At 32.0% G+C, this 20,192-nt stretch overlaps 1 protein-coding gene across 1 annotated transcript in view; it reads right to left on the reverse strand.

Annotated features, from left to right (window-relative positions):
* Window positions 1–3,631: 3,631 nt before the first annotated feature.
* The window catches only part of LOC124363495 (cadherin-23-like), a 34,142-nt gene continuing 17,581 nt past the window's right edge, over window positions 3,632–20,192 (reverse strand). The window contains 4 exon segments of the mRNA XM_046818744.1: window positions 3,632–3,825; window positions 6,005–6,091; window positions 7,224–7,371; window positions 18,886–19,084. Coding sequence (XP_046674700.1) covers window positions 3,672–3,825; window positions 6,005–6,091; window positions 7,224–7,371; window positions 18,886–19,084 — 588 coding nt within the window. The 3' untranslated portion in view covers window positions 3,632–3,671.

The raw sequence follows: 20,192 nt of genomic DNA on the forward strand, positions 1-20,192 counted from the left end.
TGGTTTTTGAACAGTTTCTAAATAGCGATGTACTGGACCTTATTGTGACGGAAACAAACAAGTTTGCAGATCAGTTTTTGACCAATAACGATGTAAGCCGAAGGTCTATGATGCGTCACTGGCTTCCAGTTGACAGACACCAAATAAGGCAGTTCTTAGGTATTGTTATGATAATGGGTATGTGTCCTTTACCCCACATGAGATTATACTGGTCATGTAAAGATATTTACAAAAAAGACCTGATCAAAAAATACAATGAACAGGGACAGGTTCGAGAGTATTTTAAAGTGCCTTCATTTTAACAACAATGATGTTGTTGATACAGTTGAACCTAGGCTCTCTAAAATAAAGGAGCTAACCAATTTACTGAACACTTTGTTCAAAAACATATATGTTCCTGGGGAAGAAGTCGTCATTGACGAGTCGATGGTGCCTTGGAGGGGAAGACTGATCTTCCGCCAGTATAACCCTCAAAAATCCCATAAATATGGAATAAAACTTTACAAAATATGCACAACATCTGGCTACACACAAAAAGTCAAAGTATATGCAGGAAAAAAGTGATGATACGGCCAACGTTGGTCATGCACAAAAAGTTGTGATACATTTGATGGAAGATTTGCTGAATAGTGGCCGTACCTTATTTTGCGATAATTTCTACAACAGTGTTCCTCTTGCTGAACAATTACTAAGCAAGAAAACCTATGTATGTGGAACACTGAGACAATATCGACGAGGTAATCCCAAAGAGTTGTGTGCTGAAAAAATAAGGAAAGGGAATGTGCATGCGAAAGAGAATGAGTTTGGGGTTAAAGTAATTAGTTGGAAAGACAAACGAAGAGTTCTGATGGTGAGCACTCGTCCAGAAGATGTCGATAACCTTATACCAACAGGAAGGCGCAACCGAAGAGGTGAGGAAGTACGGAAACCATCAGCTGTACTTGCTTATAATGCTGCAAAGAAAGGTGTAGATTATTCTGACCAAATGTCTGCATACTACACGTCTCTAAGAAAAAGTACAAAATGGTACAAGAAGGTAGCAATCGAGCTTCTGTTGGGTACATGTGTGGTCAACGCTTATGTAATATTCAACGAACATCGGCAGAAAAAAATAGAAATGTTACATTTCAGAGAATCACTGGTAAAGTCACTTATAGCACCAGCCGCAGCACCTCAGCAACCTGTTCGGTGGAGACCATCACAGAACCACAAATTTTTGCAGAGACCAGGACCAGCACGATCATCACGAAAACGATGCCTGCCGTGCTACGAGAAAATGAGCAGTGAAAGGGGAGCAAAAGAAGCACGAAAAAACTCTAAGCGGGTTGTAACTTATTGCAGTGGGTGCCCAAATGAACCTACCATGTGCCTTGAATGTTACAATGCGAAACATATGTAATTTTATATATCAAACATAAAATGTTGTAGTTGTTTTCTTCATAGTTTTGTCAACAGTGTGATTGGTTATTATACACATTTTTATTAATACTACTGAGACTTTACGTACATTTTTACCTCCCAACCACAATCACTTTTATATATGAGAAAACACCATGCTAACTTTTATTTTAACCGTATTTATTAAAACAAACATTATTATGATAGGCGTTGAACATAAAACATGGCCTTAAACTCTGGCGTAAGTTAACAATTCATCATAACAACGTATAGCGATAGTGCGTCACCCGTGCCACACTCCGCCCAGTTGTAACCTATAGAGTGCGTCACCGGTGACACACGCCGGCATTCTGAACGAAGCAGCGTGTGTCACCGGTGACGCACGTCGTCGTGAACGTGTTAATATGAGGTATATTACTCAATGGGCTGTTCCATTTTAAAATATTACAATGTATACTCACCATTCTCATTTTTAGAGAGAGATGGTAATTTTTAAGTCCTTCAAAAATATCCTCAAATAATGTTATTACATGTCATCAAAGGGAACATTAAAAACTCTCAACTATTCGAAAAGGTAAGATAGGAGAATAATTTTTATACACCTGATATAAGAGTATCAGATTGATAATTTATTGATAATTATGTCTGTAAAACATAAGGAAATCAGAAAACAATATTTAGGCAAAGTTTATTTTCATAAAATATTTACAATAATTATATTTATTAAATACAAAAAATATATAAGCTTCAAGTATAAAAATACACACAAATTTTCATGAAACACTCGATATTATCACTTACACTAATTATATTTTATAAAGCTCTTAAGCACATACTTTCGTTGTAAATTAAACACAATAATATGCTAAAAATAAACACTAATATTTACATACATTGCACACTTTATACGATATTTAATAATAATAATAGAGAATAGATTTCTCTGATCACAGATAAATATAGAAATTAGACACCTAATCTAAATCAATACATAATTTACGTTAGGTTCAGTACAGTACTTATGTTTAAAACCAACTTTATATACTACTGTTAAGACTCAAATTGCAATTAACAAACTATTTGCTATTGGCTAGTACTTGTTTATTAGTATAATAGTACATAATTAGTTTACATTTTTTAATCAACTTTGATTTGTATTAAAATTTTACATGTGAATTTCACATTAACAAAACTTAATTGAACCTTTATAAATCAATGAAGTTATTTTTACTGTAATACATTATTTGTACTTTAAACTCTTATTTTCAAAATAATAAATAATTTACTATGTTGGCTAAAATATCAAAATTAACATTAGTTGTATGATATGTATAAATAAGAAATACGTCATATCATATAAACAATTTATAAATATTTAGTAAAGAAAGGAAAATGGAAAAAGAGTGAATAAACATTGGAGACTCAAACAAAATTGGTTTTTTTTATCTAAGCATCAAATATATCTTTATATAAATATAATTTCAGAGTTTTGGATTCAATTTTTTGTGTGTGTGAACAGTGATTTTTTGTAACTACAGTACAAATTGAATTTACTCAAAATATTTCAGGACATGACACTTTAAAAAAGGTAAAGATGTGTTTAATGATTTTAAAACAATTTAAGATTTAAATATACAAGCACATAAATAACTCCACGTTCATTAGGTTATAACTTACTCCAAGTTGATCAACATTTGTAAAAGTAGGAGGAGATGTGACATATCCAATTTTGTCATGTGTACATTTTTGTAAGAGACATTAGTAGTTATTGCAAGTGTCCTTTTAGTTTCATTTTATAGCACACATTTACAGGAAAAAAACATTTTAAGTCTGTTAGAATAATTTCCTCCAAACTAAGACACAACTTTGCCAAAGTTTGTTTTTCTTAAAACTGGAAACTTTCAATACTTTCCAGTATCCCTACCAAATATGAGAGTTTTCCACAACCAAAAAACATTAAATGTATAGCAACCAATCAAACTGATGTCCACTAAATTTTTCTTAGCAGCATCTTTTAGCATGTCTTGAATGATGCAATTATCTATTAATCTTGTTTTACTAATTTCAGAAGTGAATAAGTTTTTCATCACATATTTCTTATGGAGGATAACTTTTATACGTACAGTATCTAGCTAATAAAATTTTAAAGTTCACACAAACAAACAAACATTACAGCATTGGGTATAAATTACACAAATGACAGGAATGTACTAAACAGGTTCTAAAATCTAGAAGAGATCAAAGGAAGCTTAAAAAAAGTAAAGAACCTATTTCTATAGCTCTGTTGTTTCCAACTTTTTTGCTATGAGAGGGTTGCTGAGCTTGTCCAGGTGCTGATAGAGGTTCTGATGGTACACACCGCTTTTGCTATTCAGATCGTTTTGTTCCTTGACAGTTCGGCGTTCTGGTTTTATTATGTTGGTTTGACTGTAACACATTAATTAATACATTCAAAAGAGTATGTTGGCTGTTATTTGTTCCATTGTTCAACTTTATTGGTGAAGAAACTTGAAAATGAACATACATGAACGTGATTAAACTTTGCAATAAGTGATTTATTTTTTATCTAATTTCAACCATTGAAATATCAGTTAATTTGTTAATAAATTTTCTACAAAATGTTACTATCCCCACTTTTTTGTAAAATTAGAAATTTTTTAGATACAGTAATTTTGTTTAAATAATTAAAAGGTCCTAATTATTAAAATTTGATTGAATTTTTTTATTGATACATCCTGTCAACATAGAGTTTACTACAATTTGGTTAAAGTTGGTTTATTAGTTGGTAAAATAATGACCTTTTATATAAAAACCCCTTACGTACAGAAGACTAGGAACAAAATGAGATACACCAATAGATTGATATCCTAAATCTTGTAATGAGAGTTTTGATACACCCTGTACGTTATCAAATACTATTGACATTATGCTTATTTATCGTAGAATTCAAACTCACTATATACTCTTTCCCTATATTCCTTTCCTATTACGCTCAAGTACATAATTTTATATTTATCATTCAAATTGCTATCGTTTTGACCATAATCCACTCTGAGCAAAAATTTTCAACACGTATCCCATTACAACAAATTGACCGAATTTAAATGTCATATTACATCTTTCCTACCATTTCTAAAGGCACTCTTAAAATATTAATAATGATGTAAAATGAAGCAGAACAGAACCTAGTTTATCTGGAGTTGGTAACATTTATTGAAAAATATTTCATGTGGCAGCACTGCAATATGTTGTTAGTACTCTAGCATGTGTTATGACAATACACCTTATTCCAACTGTGCTCATTGTACTGTCGACCCTGTTCTGTTATCAATCTTTTTTACTCTGTTTGATAGGTTCTTTGTACACAGCAAAGTAGAGCTAAAAATGGGATCAGCCTCTCTTTTATAAATGTTTTCAGTTCATCTCTTGTCTCAACATTAGGGATTACTTTGGTATGGAGTCATTCAACTCTGACAAGGATGTATAACACTACAAAGAGGGCGAGATGTCACCCATTGGGGAAGGCATACGCGTTAGTTACACGCAAAACAGCCCAGACTAAGTGTTAAACCACACATTGGTTACGTTGTCTATGTTTATTGTTTACTCATTATTGTTATAAGCGGTTGTAGTTCTGAAAATATCCAACAGATATCGTTGCCATGCTCTACTGGGTTCTTTACTAAGAAGATAATACATTTCATTTTATTCTTTTACTGGCAGTACTGAAAATGACCACCTGTTTGTTGGAACATTTCATCATTGTTTGTCAGCTGCTAAATGCGAGATTATGACTTGTTTGTTCTTGTTTAGTTGTAAAATTGAATGTAATGGATGTAAAAAAAACTGCGGTTTCTGTTGTTGGTTTGTTATTAGACTTAGACAGTGATTACGAGTGCAATTCTAGCATCAGTGATAGTGATGGAAGTGTGCAAGACGTAATTATTTCCCATGTGAAAAAATCATTTGCTGACTCATAGTTTGTGCGAGGATGAGGAACTTGAACGTCAATATGAAGGTTGTTTGAATTATTTATCAATTGTGCAGTAGGCCTACGTTTAATTTATTGTAAATGGTGTGCACTGAATAAAAAAAGTATGAGTTTACTACAAAACAAGAAGTTTAAGTAAACGTCTAGAAAAATTTTTTAAAACATTACCTCAATATGTGCCTTTATTTTATTTTAATTATAGATTCATGCATGACAATTTTTATTTATGTAAAAAGCACTATAATATTTTGTGTAAAGTATGTTAAAGTTAGTTACTAAAAATCATAAAAACGTTTATTTTCTAATTTGTTTTTAATGATATAAAAATATTTACAATATTAACAATTTGTCTAATTAATCATTATATTACAAATATATTATTTACTATAATCAACAAAGATTTTGCTGTAAAGACACTGGTAAAATATCAATGGTCTATCTTTTATGGATTTTGTTTTAGAAAGCTTTAACCAAAGTGTTGCATTATAGCCCAATTTAAATGCAGCTACCGATACTGCAGATACCTCAATAAATGCTTCTTCAAGGGGTTAGCTGTTTACACTGCATTATGTCAGAAAATAATCCAGCAGTTATTTGTCAATGGCCTCAACTCACCTGTTACAGGAAGAATTGGCTCCTCCATCTTGAGTCTGGACACTAACAACTGCGTTTTCATCTAGCGAGTCTCTCTCAGACGTTTGACTGAAACAGGAAACTGCGATATATGTCATCCACCACATTCAGAGTTCCTCATCAAATACTATTTCATCAGATTTATCTATACTGAATATTAATCACTGAGAGATTTTTATAAATTTACTAATGCAACAAATCATAGCAACAGCAGTAACTGCTGTATGATAATGAAGCAAAAATTAAGTAGATTTTATAGATGATTGTCAATAATAAACTAAGACCTATAAATACGGATATCACTTCATTTTAAAAGTTTATAAATGTATATAGTTTTACATGCACTATGGCATTGCAGAGAGGGACATGTATTAATGTTTAAAATGTGACAACCTGCCTTCATGGTATTAGGGGTATCATAGTCTCAGTAGAATATATAAGAAGAGATAGTGTAGTCTATAGAACTGCATCAAAAGCATTTTAGAATAATATAAGTCAATTACAACTTTCTCTTCGAGTTTTGTAAGATAAGTTGGTTTTACTATTTTAATAGTTTTAATCCTTATTAAATTACCTTTTATAGCCAAGGCCATTGTACTATAAAGTAAAATTTCTTGGCATAACAAATGATGGGGACAAAACCTCATTCTGCCTAAAGCCTTAAAACATTTTGTATATATATATATATATATATATATATATATATATATATATATCAAATATACAACTTGTTTGAAATACACCATTGGAGAGTTTTACTTTGAATTAGGCCTATATATTTAATTTTTTATTTATTTATATTTATTCCATGCCCCCCATGCAGTGTGCTAATTCGGCTTTAGTCAGATTCATGCCCTCCCAAAGCCAAATCCTAGTTACACCAATGGAAAGCTGCTCAGAATAAACACACAGATCTGGCCGTAGAAAAAATTAGTTAAAAAATATTTTTTTAAATTTTACTTTGAATTTTTCCACATTAACATTCAAAACTAATGTAACTTGAATCTAATGTGTCTGATAATTCAAGGTTGTAGCAGTAAACAAAATGTTCCAATGTTTCAAAATTTGCAAGGGATTTAGCAAATGATTTTCAGTCTTGCTAATACCATATAATGAAACCAAACATTGAAAATCATTAAAATAAGAAATAAAACTGTTACTGCAAAATTGATCGTCAACTGTTTTTACAAGATATGAATACCTCATGGAGTCGTCCTCCTTGTACCACTCGTTCTCGTAGGCCTGCATCCAGATAGGGTTTGAGCCTTCAGTGCTGTGAAGATTGGTGTTGGGCAAACGTCCTGGCCCTGATCCGGTTACTCGTGTCATGTCCGAGTCTGCTGATCCTGCTAGTACACATTCGCTAGTTATAGCTGTATATTTATTATCCCAAAATCATATGACCCAAATTTTTTCAGTATTTCCATAATGTTGTCCATTTGGTTTTATCTTACTTAATACTAAAAGCATATATTTTACACAAGTTTCTTTGTTTTGTAAATAAAAAAGTGCTAAATACCATGATAAAACACTAAGTAAAACAAAAGAAATAAGATGATGCACCTAACGAACTTTCCAAGAAATTAAGCACGTACTCTTTTTAAGTAGTAACCAATATAATCCTCAGGAGGTTTTACTTCTGGCTGGGTTATACTTTCGTGTTGAACCTACACTGGGTACAGCAAAAACTTATCCATCACTTACATCTGGACAATCCCTTGGAAGTCCAGAAGTGACATATCACTAATCGCAAATGTCAAGATATTTGTATAATGGTTGATCGATAGTTCTGCCTACTGCGGAGAGTGACTGTAGGAGAGGGTGGAGCTCCCTGATTTTTTAAAGTTGGTAATTATACTAAACATGATTGAATAATGTACTCTACTCGCTTTGATTGGAAGAGGCTGGAATAGATCTAGCCTCCTCTGCTCCTACGGCCAAGGATGGTTTCATATTTTTCTCTACCGGACTTGGATAGTACAACAGTAAATTAAAACAGAACTGGAGCAAGTTCAAGTTTGAAAATTAACATTTAAAATGTTATAAAGAATGATCAGTTAACTTGTTTTAAACCTTCACCAACCAGTTCTATAATTTGAGTTTACTCTGAGGGGGATTTTAACAAATCTTTTTTCACTATATGAATATGCTATTGATAAATGTAATCCGAAACAATACAGAGAATGGTAATATTTGCTTTAAATGAAGATTTATCCTGAGAGTATACGAATCTTATAGCATTACAGTTAGGTAATGTTTAAGAGAGCTAGTGTTTTGAGACTTTTGGCACTAATCCACCTAGATCATTACAAACTTTGGTGTCTCCATCAAACGTTACTCATATTTTTACTCTGATATTGAAAAAAATGTTTATAAAACCAACGCTTTCCCCCAGTGGGGTTCACTTCTGACTTCTGGGGTTATAACTTCCAGTAGAATATACACTACATATAGCAATATCAAATCTGTCACTTACATCTAGGCAACTCCATGGATGTTCAGAATCTGTACATGACTCAAGATTCAAAATTCAAGATCTTTATTGGTCTTTAAACACATTCAGTAGTGCAATAAACATCGTCAAGTTACTAAAATATTCTAAACTAAAACTAAAACAAACAATTCAGATTCTACCTACTCAATCCAGCCTACTTCGATAGCTGCCATAACTGGGAGATCACAAGAGTGACGGTCCAGCTACCAAAAATTGCTGTTCGTTTAGCGTTACCCAGGGAGCACGTGTAGCAAGCTACGGACGCGAACAACTTCACCCCCCAATCCCGAATTGCCCGTTACGCGCGACCTTCCTCAGCAAGATAGCCGGCTCAAATCACGCAAGCCATCACTACGAACAGCATCCCAGTTGATAGAGGAGAACTTTACGCCTAATGCTAACTGGGCGTCATCCTGGGAATCATTCGATGGACGGAACAAGTTCTTGATATCCGATCCTACGAAAGCAGCGGGTGGCTTGGAAATTCCTCGAAAGGAATGGGTTTTATTGAATCGTTTTCGAACTGGGGTTGGGAGAGAAGCAATCACTGGAAATTCAAGTGGGGTATTACTGACGACCAGACGTGTGATTGTGGCGCAAACTCTCAGACAATTGAGCACATTGTAAACGACTGCCCTTTGCGATTGTTTTCTGGTGGTCTGGCTGGTCTGAGTGGTTTAGAGGATGGGTCTCTAAACTGGCTCAGTAATTTGGATTTAGCTTTGTGACGGGAGATTTTAATATTATTTTTAATTTATGACTCAAGAACTTTGTTCTTACGTACTTTTTAATAATTGTAATTTTTAATTTATTTATTTATGGATAGCTGCCTTTGTCCTCCATACGATATATATATATATATATATATATATATAATCCAGCCTACCAGTAAATATATAGATCTATATAATTAATAACAACAATAACCAAACAACCAACAGATCTATATGACTTAACAATAATAAATAACTATTAACACATTTAACATGGATACAATTTTAAAACTCAACAATATTAAAACTGAATAAATAAATACATTGAGAGGCAAAATTTAAAAAAAATTATTGTTGTGGTATCACAATTTAAGAATTCATCAACACAATAAAATATATTAACTTTTAACCAGCACTTCAAAATTGATTTAAATTTGACTAAAGATACAAATCATATTTGAGATTTGATTTGATCTAGCATTTAATGGTAATTTAATTTTCATAAAAAGATGAATGTATATTGTTTTGGTTAATTTAACTGGTAAGAGTTGTAACAAATGTTTTGTTCTAGTAGGATAATCATGAATATCCTGCCTAGTTGTAAATGTTTCAAGTTGTTCCTTTACACTTATAAGACAGTAGAATATATACATATTAGGAGTAGTCATTATTAATGAAACCAGTAATAAGTCAAGCAGTTAAATGTTTTCAAGATGTTAACAGTATCCTACAGCCTCTTGAGTTAGCAGATAGTTCCTACATTTTTATTCCTGTTAACGATTGCTGAAGAAATATTTTAGGATTCATATGTACAAATGGGAATGACAAATGATGGGCAAGGGTCACGTTGGAGTTTGTTACTATTTGACAAATCTAAGGAAAAGTTCTGTTATTATGACTCTATGGGAAAATACAACCTAACTGCGGCAGAAAAAATAGTCAAAAAGATCTATAAATATATATGTTCAGAAGGAGAGCCAAAAATAGAAATATGTAAAACTCCACAACAAAAACAACTGTGTCGACTGTGGTTTATATATGATAATGATCGTTGAGCTATTGTTGGCTCAGATTGTTCACTCCAAAAAGTAAAAATCAGAAAAGAAAGTTTACCTTCCGGATTTTAGTGAATTGGACATATGGACCAAGAGAGCTCAACTGGCCATGATGTTGTACAACAATAAACGTTGCTATAGCACCTTGAGAAATCTAACTTCTCAAATGATCAATTCTGTGAAGAAGCCCTGTGAGTGAACAGAAAGAAAATATTGGAAAAGGAAGGAGTAGTCAAGGTCTCAATTTCTAATAAGCCAACCCAATTCAGTTTGGACAGACTCTACGATAGGCCACCATAAAAACTTGAATGACAATCAATGGGAGACAGCTTCAGCCAAGAGGAGTAAAAAAGCAAACAATCATCTTACAGAAAAGTCTATTATTCTAAAAAATGCATTTGAGAGTCTTGCTGATGGTACAGAAGAGAATCACACCACAAGGAGCAGAGTACCCTGGTGTCAAGAAAACTAAGTAGGGATCTCAAGCCACTTGCACCAAGGTCGAGAACTCTTACGAAGTACACATGGAAGAAACCCCAATCTAAGAGATGAAAAAAAAAGAAAAGTTTTCTTGTCATTGGAGACTCAATTATAAAACATGTATCATATACCAAATGGAAAAATGCATTGTTATAGAGGAGCAACTGCCACGCAGATTGACAAAAAAATTGTATCTATGAGCAAAGGCACTGACAAAACCCCACACAGTCTTCATTCATGCTGGTACAAATGACCTCAGTAATACCTACTGCCTGGAAGATGTCATGGGAGCTCTATATAATACAATTTTAACTGCCAAAAAGTCATTTCCAGATGCTTGTTTGGTTACAACAGCATTATAGCAAGAAGAGATGTATCACCTGGAATACTACATCAGACAAACCAAAATATAAGATGGCTATGCAAAAGAACTTGGCGTTATCTACCTCAACGTGGGAAATTACTTAGACAATTCATGTCTGGCAAAGGACGGTATACATCTTTAACAGGAAAGGGACTTTCATCCTTAGTAAAGTCATTGCTAAAACAGTATCCCTATGTGAGAAAGTTAATCTCAGACCTACCAAATTTCTGAATCAGATTGAGGTAAATTGTATGGATAAATGCACTATTCCATATTTGCAAAAGAAGAGAAAATCAGTCGATCAACAATAAAAGGTACCTCAAAGAACAAATATCACCCTGGAACCATCAACACCATCGACATCATATAGGCATTCCACCAGCCACCCTGAGAGTCACACAGCCCCTAGCCGCCACTGCAGCCATTTCCCAATCCACCGGTTTCTTCAGGCTCTCTACAGGACATGAATGCTTATCCTCCACTGCCGGCTGTCAGCTTCGTGTCAAGTGGCGATAGTGATGGAATGAATGTGTCAAAGTCTACAAATTTTGCATCTCAGCCTGATTTTGCTTTAAACTGGAGCCGAGCCAAGTCCCAGTAATTACTTAAAGAAATCTGAATTGAATGGATCAGTCCAAATTTTTCATCAGAATATTGAAAATCTCAAGTCTAGATTATCTCCTCTGGAAATTATCCTTGATGAATTAAAACCTCATATAGTAGTTTTATCGAACATAACACAAAAATGAATCAAATAGAAAGGATTAATATAAATAAATTTTTAGTCACTAGTTATTACTCACGTGAAAGCACATCTAAAAGGGGGAGTAATGATTTTGGCTGAGGAACAGATGAAGTGGAGACAGGTTGTGATGCCCGATATTGAAAAATTGTGTGACGATAGGATATTTGAGTGTTGTGCAACAATGTTCATTGTAAATAATGTAAAATTTATTGTTGTGGGTCTTTACTGATCCCCTAATGCAGATGTAAACATATTTTTAGATAGATTAAGTGTTTGATAGGATGTGTTCTAAAGCTCTCCTCAAATATAATCTTAGCAGGTGATTTAAATATAAAACATGTTAAATAAAAACAGGACATCATCAGTTTTCAAAAAACATTTTGATGAGTTACAATATGCATTGTCTAACTAACTTTCCAAACGAGAGTATTCCAGGGCTCGAGTTCAGCAATTGACAACATTTCTACAAACTTTAAAAGGGAATGTTTGGAAATTAGTGGTGTAGTAACAATGCTATCTGATCATGATGGGCAAATTTTAAAAATAAAAAATCTGAAACAGTGTAATGGACACAATGATTATTACATTGAAAACTGTAGGGATTTCTCTGCACTTAATATAAAATTATTTAAAGATTTTCTAAAAAATGAAACTTGGGAAAAAATATACCTTGCTCCATGCAGTGATAAATATATATCTTTAATCAGTTTTCACTCATTATTTTAACTGGTGTTTTCCAATGTTTAAGATAAAAAATAATCCATTTAAGTGGATAAAAAATGAACTTAAGATGGAGAAACAAGATATCATAAACACTGGCAATATGCAAGATCTACTAAAGATGAACAGCTATCTAGTTTTGTCAAATTACAAACCAAGAATTATAGGGAAAAACTATTACTAGCCAAAATGGAATTTTTTCAGTGATAGAATCAGTAAGGCTTCCAATGTAGTTAAAAACCACTTGGAATATAATTAATTATGAAGTAGGAAATAAAAGATGTAAACTAAATAAGAATTGTAATATAGTACTTCAAGAGAACAATGCATGCATAGAAAAACCAGAAATAGTTTGTAGCATTTTTTATGATTATTTTATAATATGACTAATAGAAAAAACGAAAATGTCCAACCATTAACAAGTTTAAATATTAATGACTTAGATGTAAGAGTTGTTAAGAAATGTTGAGAAATTGTTCAGTAAGTTCTTTTGTCTAACTCCAACAAATGTAAAGGAGGTCCAAGAAATTATTGTCTCTTTTGATAATAAACTGACTTGTGGGTTACGATGAAGTGCCATTAAAAAATTATAAAAGAAGTTAAAGAAGAGCTAAGCAAAATTCTTGTACATTTGATAAATTCTTCATTTGTTAGTGGAATCTTTCCTAATCTACTCAAAATTGCTAAAATTATTCCAATATTTAAAGCAAATTATACGTTCCTTTAAAATCAAAACTATAGACCTATTTCCTTGTTACCATCTATATCGAAAGTTTATGAAAAAGTAGTATATAATAGACTGAAGACTTATATAGAACAAAACAATATTATCAACAACACCCAACACGGATTTAGGAAACATAAATCAACCGTCACATCTGCAGTAAGTTTTATAGATTCAGTCATAAATTCAATAGACAAAGGGGAAGTTGTTATTGGAATTTTTATGGACCTCTCTAAGGCCTTTGACAGTGTTGATCACCATCTTTTATTATCAATATTATATGATATTGGAGTTAGGAGGTATTGCACTGAATTGGTTCAAATCATATTTGACGGGTAGGTTGTTGAAATAGCTCATAAGTCGACAAATAGAACTTTAACAAGATTTAAATCTAAATTAGAGCACAGTGTAATTGGAGTCCCGCAAGGCTCAAATCTTGGACCTCTTCTTTTCATTTATGTTATTTGAGGAATATTGAAAGCAAAACTATCTTATACTGCAAACAGTACGTTGTGTTTATTTGCAGATGATACAAATCTAAAGGTTTCTGGAATTTCGAAAGAAGAAGTTGAATTCATCTCAGCAATCGAATTGGCTAATCTACAACAATTTTTTTAACAACAAAAAACTTAATTTAAATTATGAGAAAACTAAATTCATTAATTTTAAAACTAAACAAAATAATAATGATTATGACCCTTGATATTCTTATAGATGATTCAGAGATTGAAAATGCATCAAAAATTAAATTTTCGGATTGATCATTGATTGTCACTTGAGCTGGGATGAGCACATTAAATTTGTGATTGGTAAAATTAGTTCTGACTTATATTGCAATTAGGCAAATGTCTTGTTTATGTACTACTGGAAGTGCTAAAACAGATTTATTACGCTCATATACATTCACACATTGCTTATGGCATAGCCATATTTTTAGTGCCACAACTAAGAAAAAACCTAACTGACATTTTAAAGGTTGCAAAAACAAGCCATTAGAAGTATACTTAAGCTTAAATTCTCAGAATCTGTTAGAAATTGCTTTAAAGAATTAAAAATAATAACAGTTTTGGACTTTATATATACGAAACCATCCTATATTTTAAATTCAATCATGGCCAACAAATTAACTTAGAAAATAATGTGCACAAATATAACACACGCCATAAGAATGAAATCATCAATGATCATCATAGACTTGAAATGTACAAGAAAAAAAAAACTATGTATATCGGGAAAAGATTTCTGAAAAATATTCCTCAAAGCATAAAGATAGAAAATAATATTAACAAATTTAAAAGAAAACTAAAAAACTATTTGATTGATTTAGTTTTGTATTCAATAGAGGAACTTGAGTATGTTTAGTACTTTTATATATATAAGTAATGTATGACACTATTCGATTGTACCGTATTGTACAACTAATGAATAAAGAATTATTGATTGATTGATATTTTTAATTCTTTAAAAATTGGAACACAAGTCTCTCTTTTTGAAACATTTTTCATAACATGTAATGCATTTTTTTGCCATTTCAATACTCTTACTGCACTACTACTGTTCCCCCATAGAGTTATACTATAACTTAAGTGTGAATGGAAAAATGCATAATAGGAGGCTAAGAGCATATCCATAGTTATACAATGTTTCAATTTACTCAAGAGATAGACTACCCTAGATAATTTTTTACACAATTGATCTATGTGATGTTCCCAACTTAATTTGCTGTCAAGGTATACCCCTAATAGTTTTACAGGTTTACTAACTTCATAATTCCTATTTAAAGTAAACAGTATTTTCTCAGTCTTTTGATCATTTACTACTAAGTATTTTGTCTCAAACCATTCCATAGCTGATTTTACCGCATAGTTTTCTTCCATAATAAGATTCTCATAATTTTCACTGAAATTCAAGAGTGTGGTGTCATCTGCATATAATACTGAGGAGCATAGTACATTAAACGAGAAATCATTAACAGCAACAACAAACAAAAAAACAGCCCAGGACAGAACCTTGTGGGACTACAATTTCAATAGGTTTTAGTTCGGATCTATTTTTATTTTGCACAACTATCTGCTTTCTATTTTTTAGATAGGACATCATTAATTGCAGTTCTTTGCCTCTAATACCATATCTATAAAGTTTGGATAGTACGAGTAATAACTCATGATCTATGCAGTCAAATGCTCTGGTCAAGTCGATTAATGTTGCAGATGATAACACCCCTCTTTCAAAATTCGCTAAAATTGTATCTACAATATTTTCAACTGCTTTTATTGTACTTCGGTTTTGTATGAACCCAAACTGTTCTTTACAAAATAGATTATTATTAACAAAAAATGAATTTAGTTGCCATTTTATACGTGTCTCAAATATTTTACTAAAAATTGGTACTAACGAAATCGGCCTGTAGCTAGCTGGGCTAAATTTGTCTCCTTTTTTGCACACAGGAGTTACTTTAGTAACCTTAAGGGCATGAGGGAATAAACCTTGCTTTATCATCATATTAAACAATAATGACAATGAATCAGCAATTTCATTTATAATTTTCTTCACAAGCATATTATAAATACCATAATAGTCTTCACTATATGATAGGTTTAGATTGGCAACAACTTTTAATATATCAACTGTTGTAATTCTTTGCCATGTTAGAGTGTCACAGTCATTAAAATTAGATAAATAGTTTTCTACCAACTCTATGGCGCGGTTTTGAGGTGGTCTCATATTGGATTTAAGATCCAACTCAATTATTAAATTAGTAAAATAGTTATTAAAAGAACTAGAATTTATTACTGAGTCACTGTAATTTTTTCTACTGCCTGATTCACTCTTAAATAACTTTCCATACAGCCTTGCATTTATTAGAAGGGTTTTTAATATATTCTTCATTTGCTATTTTTTTAAGGTAATTTATCCTATTTCTATAGAGTTTTTTAACATTTGCATAATCTTTTTTATAATTACTTTCATTGGTTGTTTCTTTACTATTTTTAAATCTATCATAAAATGTTACGACAAACTTTTTAATTTCTTGTAATTCTGGTGTATACCATTTAATATTAGGCCTTTCAACAGTGTTTATCTTAATTTCCTTTAATTTACAGCACTCATTGAGAGAATTTGTCACTAATAACATAAAATTGTCAAAAGCTAGTTCTGCATCAATATGTTTATTCAGTTGTGATAAGCTGGACTGACCTAAATAATCTCTAAACTTAAATATTGCTCCTGGTGTCAGATCTCTTATAGTTCTAGTTTTGTACTTTGGATGGCTATCTAAAAGAGATAATCCATTGAACTTATCAAAAACTCCAGCATGGTCTGACCAGTGAGGTTTAATGATTTGACACTCGATTTGATCTCTAGATATAGTAGTTATTATATTGCCTAGACATGCATCCCCTCTAGTGGGTTCTTCATTCAGCCAGTAAATATTGTAGGATCTCAATAAATTTAAAAAGGACTCTTTAGGAGAGTTACTGCTGTAACCTCAAATGTAAGATCAGCATAAAACTTATCCAAATTTATAGTTTCAAATTCAATACCCTCCTTAACATATATTATGCTGCCACCTTCTTTGCTATGTAGACTTTTCCTACAGTGAACAGCAGCTAAATTAAAACCACAAGGAACATAAAATGAGATTTCTCGTTCACACAGCCAATGTTCATTAAGTGTTAAAACATTACAATTTATACTACATATAAATAAATCAAATTTTTTTCTAATCGACTGTATATTTTAATGCAGAACACTAAGAGGTATAGCAGAAAGTTCCCTTAGGGGTTTTGGCCTAGAAACGCTGAGCTGGAGTTTCCCGATGGAGTCTCAGTGCCTGGTGGTGGAGGCTGCTCATCCGTCAGATGTGGGTGTTGTGACAGCGTCTTTCTTCCTGTTGTTGCTTCCACAATTAGTTTGGCAAGCCAATCCTTTCCTGCATCATGAAGTGTTGCCCATGACGTATATGGAATTGCCTCTCGGCTTTGCTGGCCTCAACAAGAGTAACATTAGGAAACCTGTTACACAGATTTTTTAGATGTGCGTTGGTCTTTAGTATTTAGGTGTTCACCCAAGACCACCCTTCTAAGTCTCTTCTTTTAGGCAAATCCATCAAAACAATATTTGGTTGTGTAATACTATTCAGAGTTACTTCTATTTCATTAAGAGCTTCGATAGCCTCGTTTATAGCCACATCATTCGAGCCACACATTATCACTAAAAAATCATTTTCATTCAGATTCTCTCGAGCTAAGTTTTCACTATTTAAAACTTGTTTTGCACACCCTCCTGGCTTAACAAAACCAACAGCTTCACAGGATTTTTGCACTCTATTTTTATGCCAGCTTAAGTCCCGACCATGGCTGTCTGCACAAATTAACATTTTATTTGAGTTACCCAAACTGTTTCTACTTAATTCACCTACATCTTCCTCTTTCTCCTCACTTGTTGCAAGAGTCTCATAAGGATTTTTATAAATAAAAGAGTCTATGTTCGTTGTTACATTTCTGGTCTCTTTGCATGATTTTTTTCCCTTTAACAACAAGCTAGAACGAATCTAAAAGATTTGTTGTAGAAATCCGCCTTTTGTCTTCTCTACAATTATTTTTTGTAATTGGAGTTGAATTTGATATGTTTATATTTAGGTTTGTTGGTTCACTAAGTTTTGCATTTAACTGATAAATTTTATTTTCTAACAGTATTATTTTCTCTTCTTTTTCTATTACCAGAATTTCAAGATTAGCAGAGTGATTTCTAAGTTTAATTATTTCTTGATTTGCATTTTTTAGATCGTCATTTTGATCTAAAAAATGCAATAGATTTTTTTACATTTTTTAGATCGTCATGACTAATTGCAGATGTTGAGATATTGTGGTAACAGGGCTGATCGATAGGTTACTGCAGAGGATGTCTGTTGGAGTGTGTGAAGCTCCCTCAGGTTTAAAGACCGTTGCTAAACATGAATGAGTACCTACCTCTGTACATTTTGACTGAAAGAGGGTGGAACAGTGCTAGCCTCCCCTTTTTACAAGGTGACATGACGAAGATTTAATTCCTGCTATCCTTTCTCATTGGAATAGGACAGGCCACTAACCTTACCCATCCTGAATATCCTAACACTCCAGAAGCAAGTGTAAAGGTAGTTTTAGGACAAAGTGCAATGAGGAGTTTCCTTAACTTCTTGTCCTAAGTGAATGAAAAATGTAGTATACAAAGTAATAGCAAGGGATTGATTGAGCCCTTAAATTATGAATCTTCATCACTTTAAGGCATTTTCCTTTTTTAGAACCTGTTTATTAAATAATGTTAATTTTAGAATGTATTTAGCAAGTTATTGGTTTTGAAGCATGTAATTAATTGACATTTATACTTTACAGTGTATTTCACTTGAAAAAATAATTGTTTTGCTACATCCTTGTATTTTATAAAATGTTTGTAGTAAGAACTTCACTTTAAAAACAAGTGGGTTTAAAATAAATAAATATAAGTACAAAATTGGCAATAAAAAAATGGTTTGCTTTTCAAAACTAATAGATAATTCTGACGCCATGGCTGAAGTAGCTTACTTACCAAATGCAGTAATTGTAGCTGCTTTGAGTTGTCGCTTGTATGAGGCTCGCTGTGACAAGCAGATTGAGATGACCACTACCAACATGAGACCCAGGAACACAGTGGTGCCAACCAACCAGAGCCATACAACACTGTCAGGAGTGCGGGCATGGACCAATGCCACTGCTTCAGCTGCCTGGGTATCCAGAACGTTAAACTCCTAAAGGGCAATGAGAAACACTTAATTCCATTTCAAGGAAATCTATTGATAATTATAGAGTCCTATATATAACACAGTTATTGATTTAAAATTGTTACATTGTTACATTGTTTTCTTAACATAATAAACTATAAAATTATTTATTTTTACGAACATAACTAAAACATTAAAATTAAATCAAATAAGTTGTTAAAATTGTAAATGCTTACGGATTGTGCTTTTTTATAAAGCTAACCATTCTGGGGTAATTTATTTTGTTACTTTTTTAAAAGACATAATTATTATAAAAACAGTATGTTCTGTTCAATCTTATTACTTTTTTAAGATTTATTTCTTGCTAGGTATTTGATAATCAATATTTGCAAACAGTACAGTCATATTGCCTTACTTAAATATTACATTTTTAATAGATTATACTGGAATAGTCTTTATATTTTGTAGTCCTTTTATAGATAATGAGTATTTGTAGGTTGGATAATGGTATCAAAGTCCAGTTAATAATAATTTTAATTCATTTGTAAATAAGCTAAATATTATTTTTTAAACTTAAGGTAGTAACCTAGTTTTGTTAAAGTTTTAAATTATTGTTATGTATTGTATTATATTTTTATTTTTTCTCGTGCTGTAACAGAAACAGTTAATTTTTACTCAGACTAATAATGATTTTGTAATTTAGTTTCTTCATATACGTACTTATAGTATATTATATTGTAAATAATTATTATTAACTTGTATTTTCAATATAGCTGTTTTGGGATAATATTCCTGTAGCTATTGTACAAAATAAATAAATATATAATCCTATTTTACTATAGAATCTCTTGGGAACAATGGCAACAAACTCCAAGTTTCCCTTTTTATAAAAAAATTATTATTTTATTACTTTATTATTATTTCAAAATGCTTTTTGACAGTAATTACTCTCAAGATGAGAGTTTCCTTCTTAGCCTCTAGAAATCTATCTTGCCATGTTATAATGAAATTAATCTATCATCAATGAAATTTAATACATCATAGCAGTGACATATCTGGAAAACTTATCAAGATTTACAATTTAAACAACGCTGTGGTAATAATATTTTTTTAATTTACACACTTGGTTTTTTAA

Source organism: Homalodisca vitripennis, chromosome 5 (assembly GCF_021130785.1).
Source record: "Homalodisca vitripennis isolate AUS2020 chromosome 5, UT_GWSS_2.1, whole genome shotgun sequence".
Lineage (NCBI taxonomy): Eukaryota > Metazoa > Arthropoda > Insecta > Hemiptera > Cicadellidae > Homalodisca > Homalodisca vitripennis.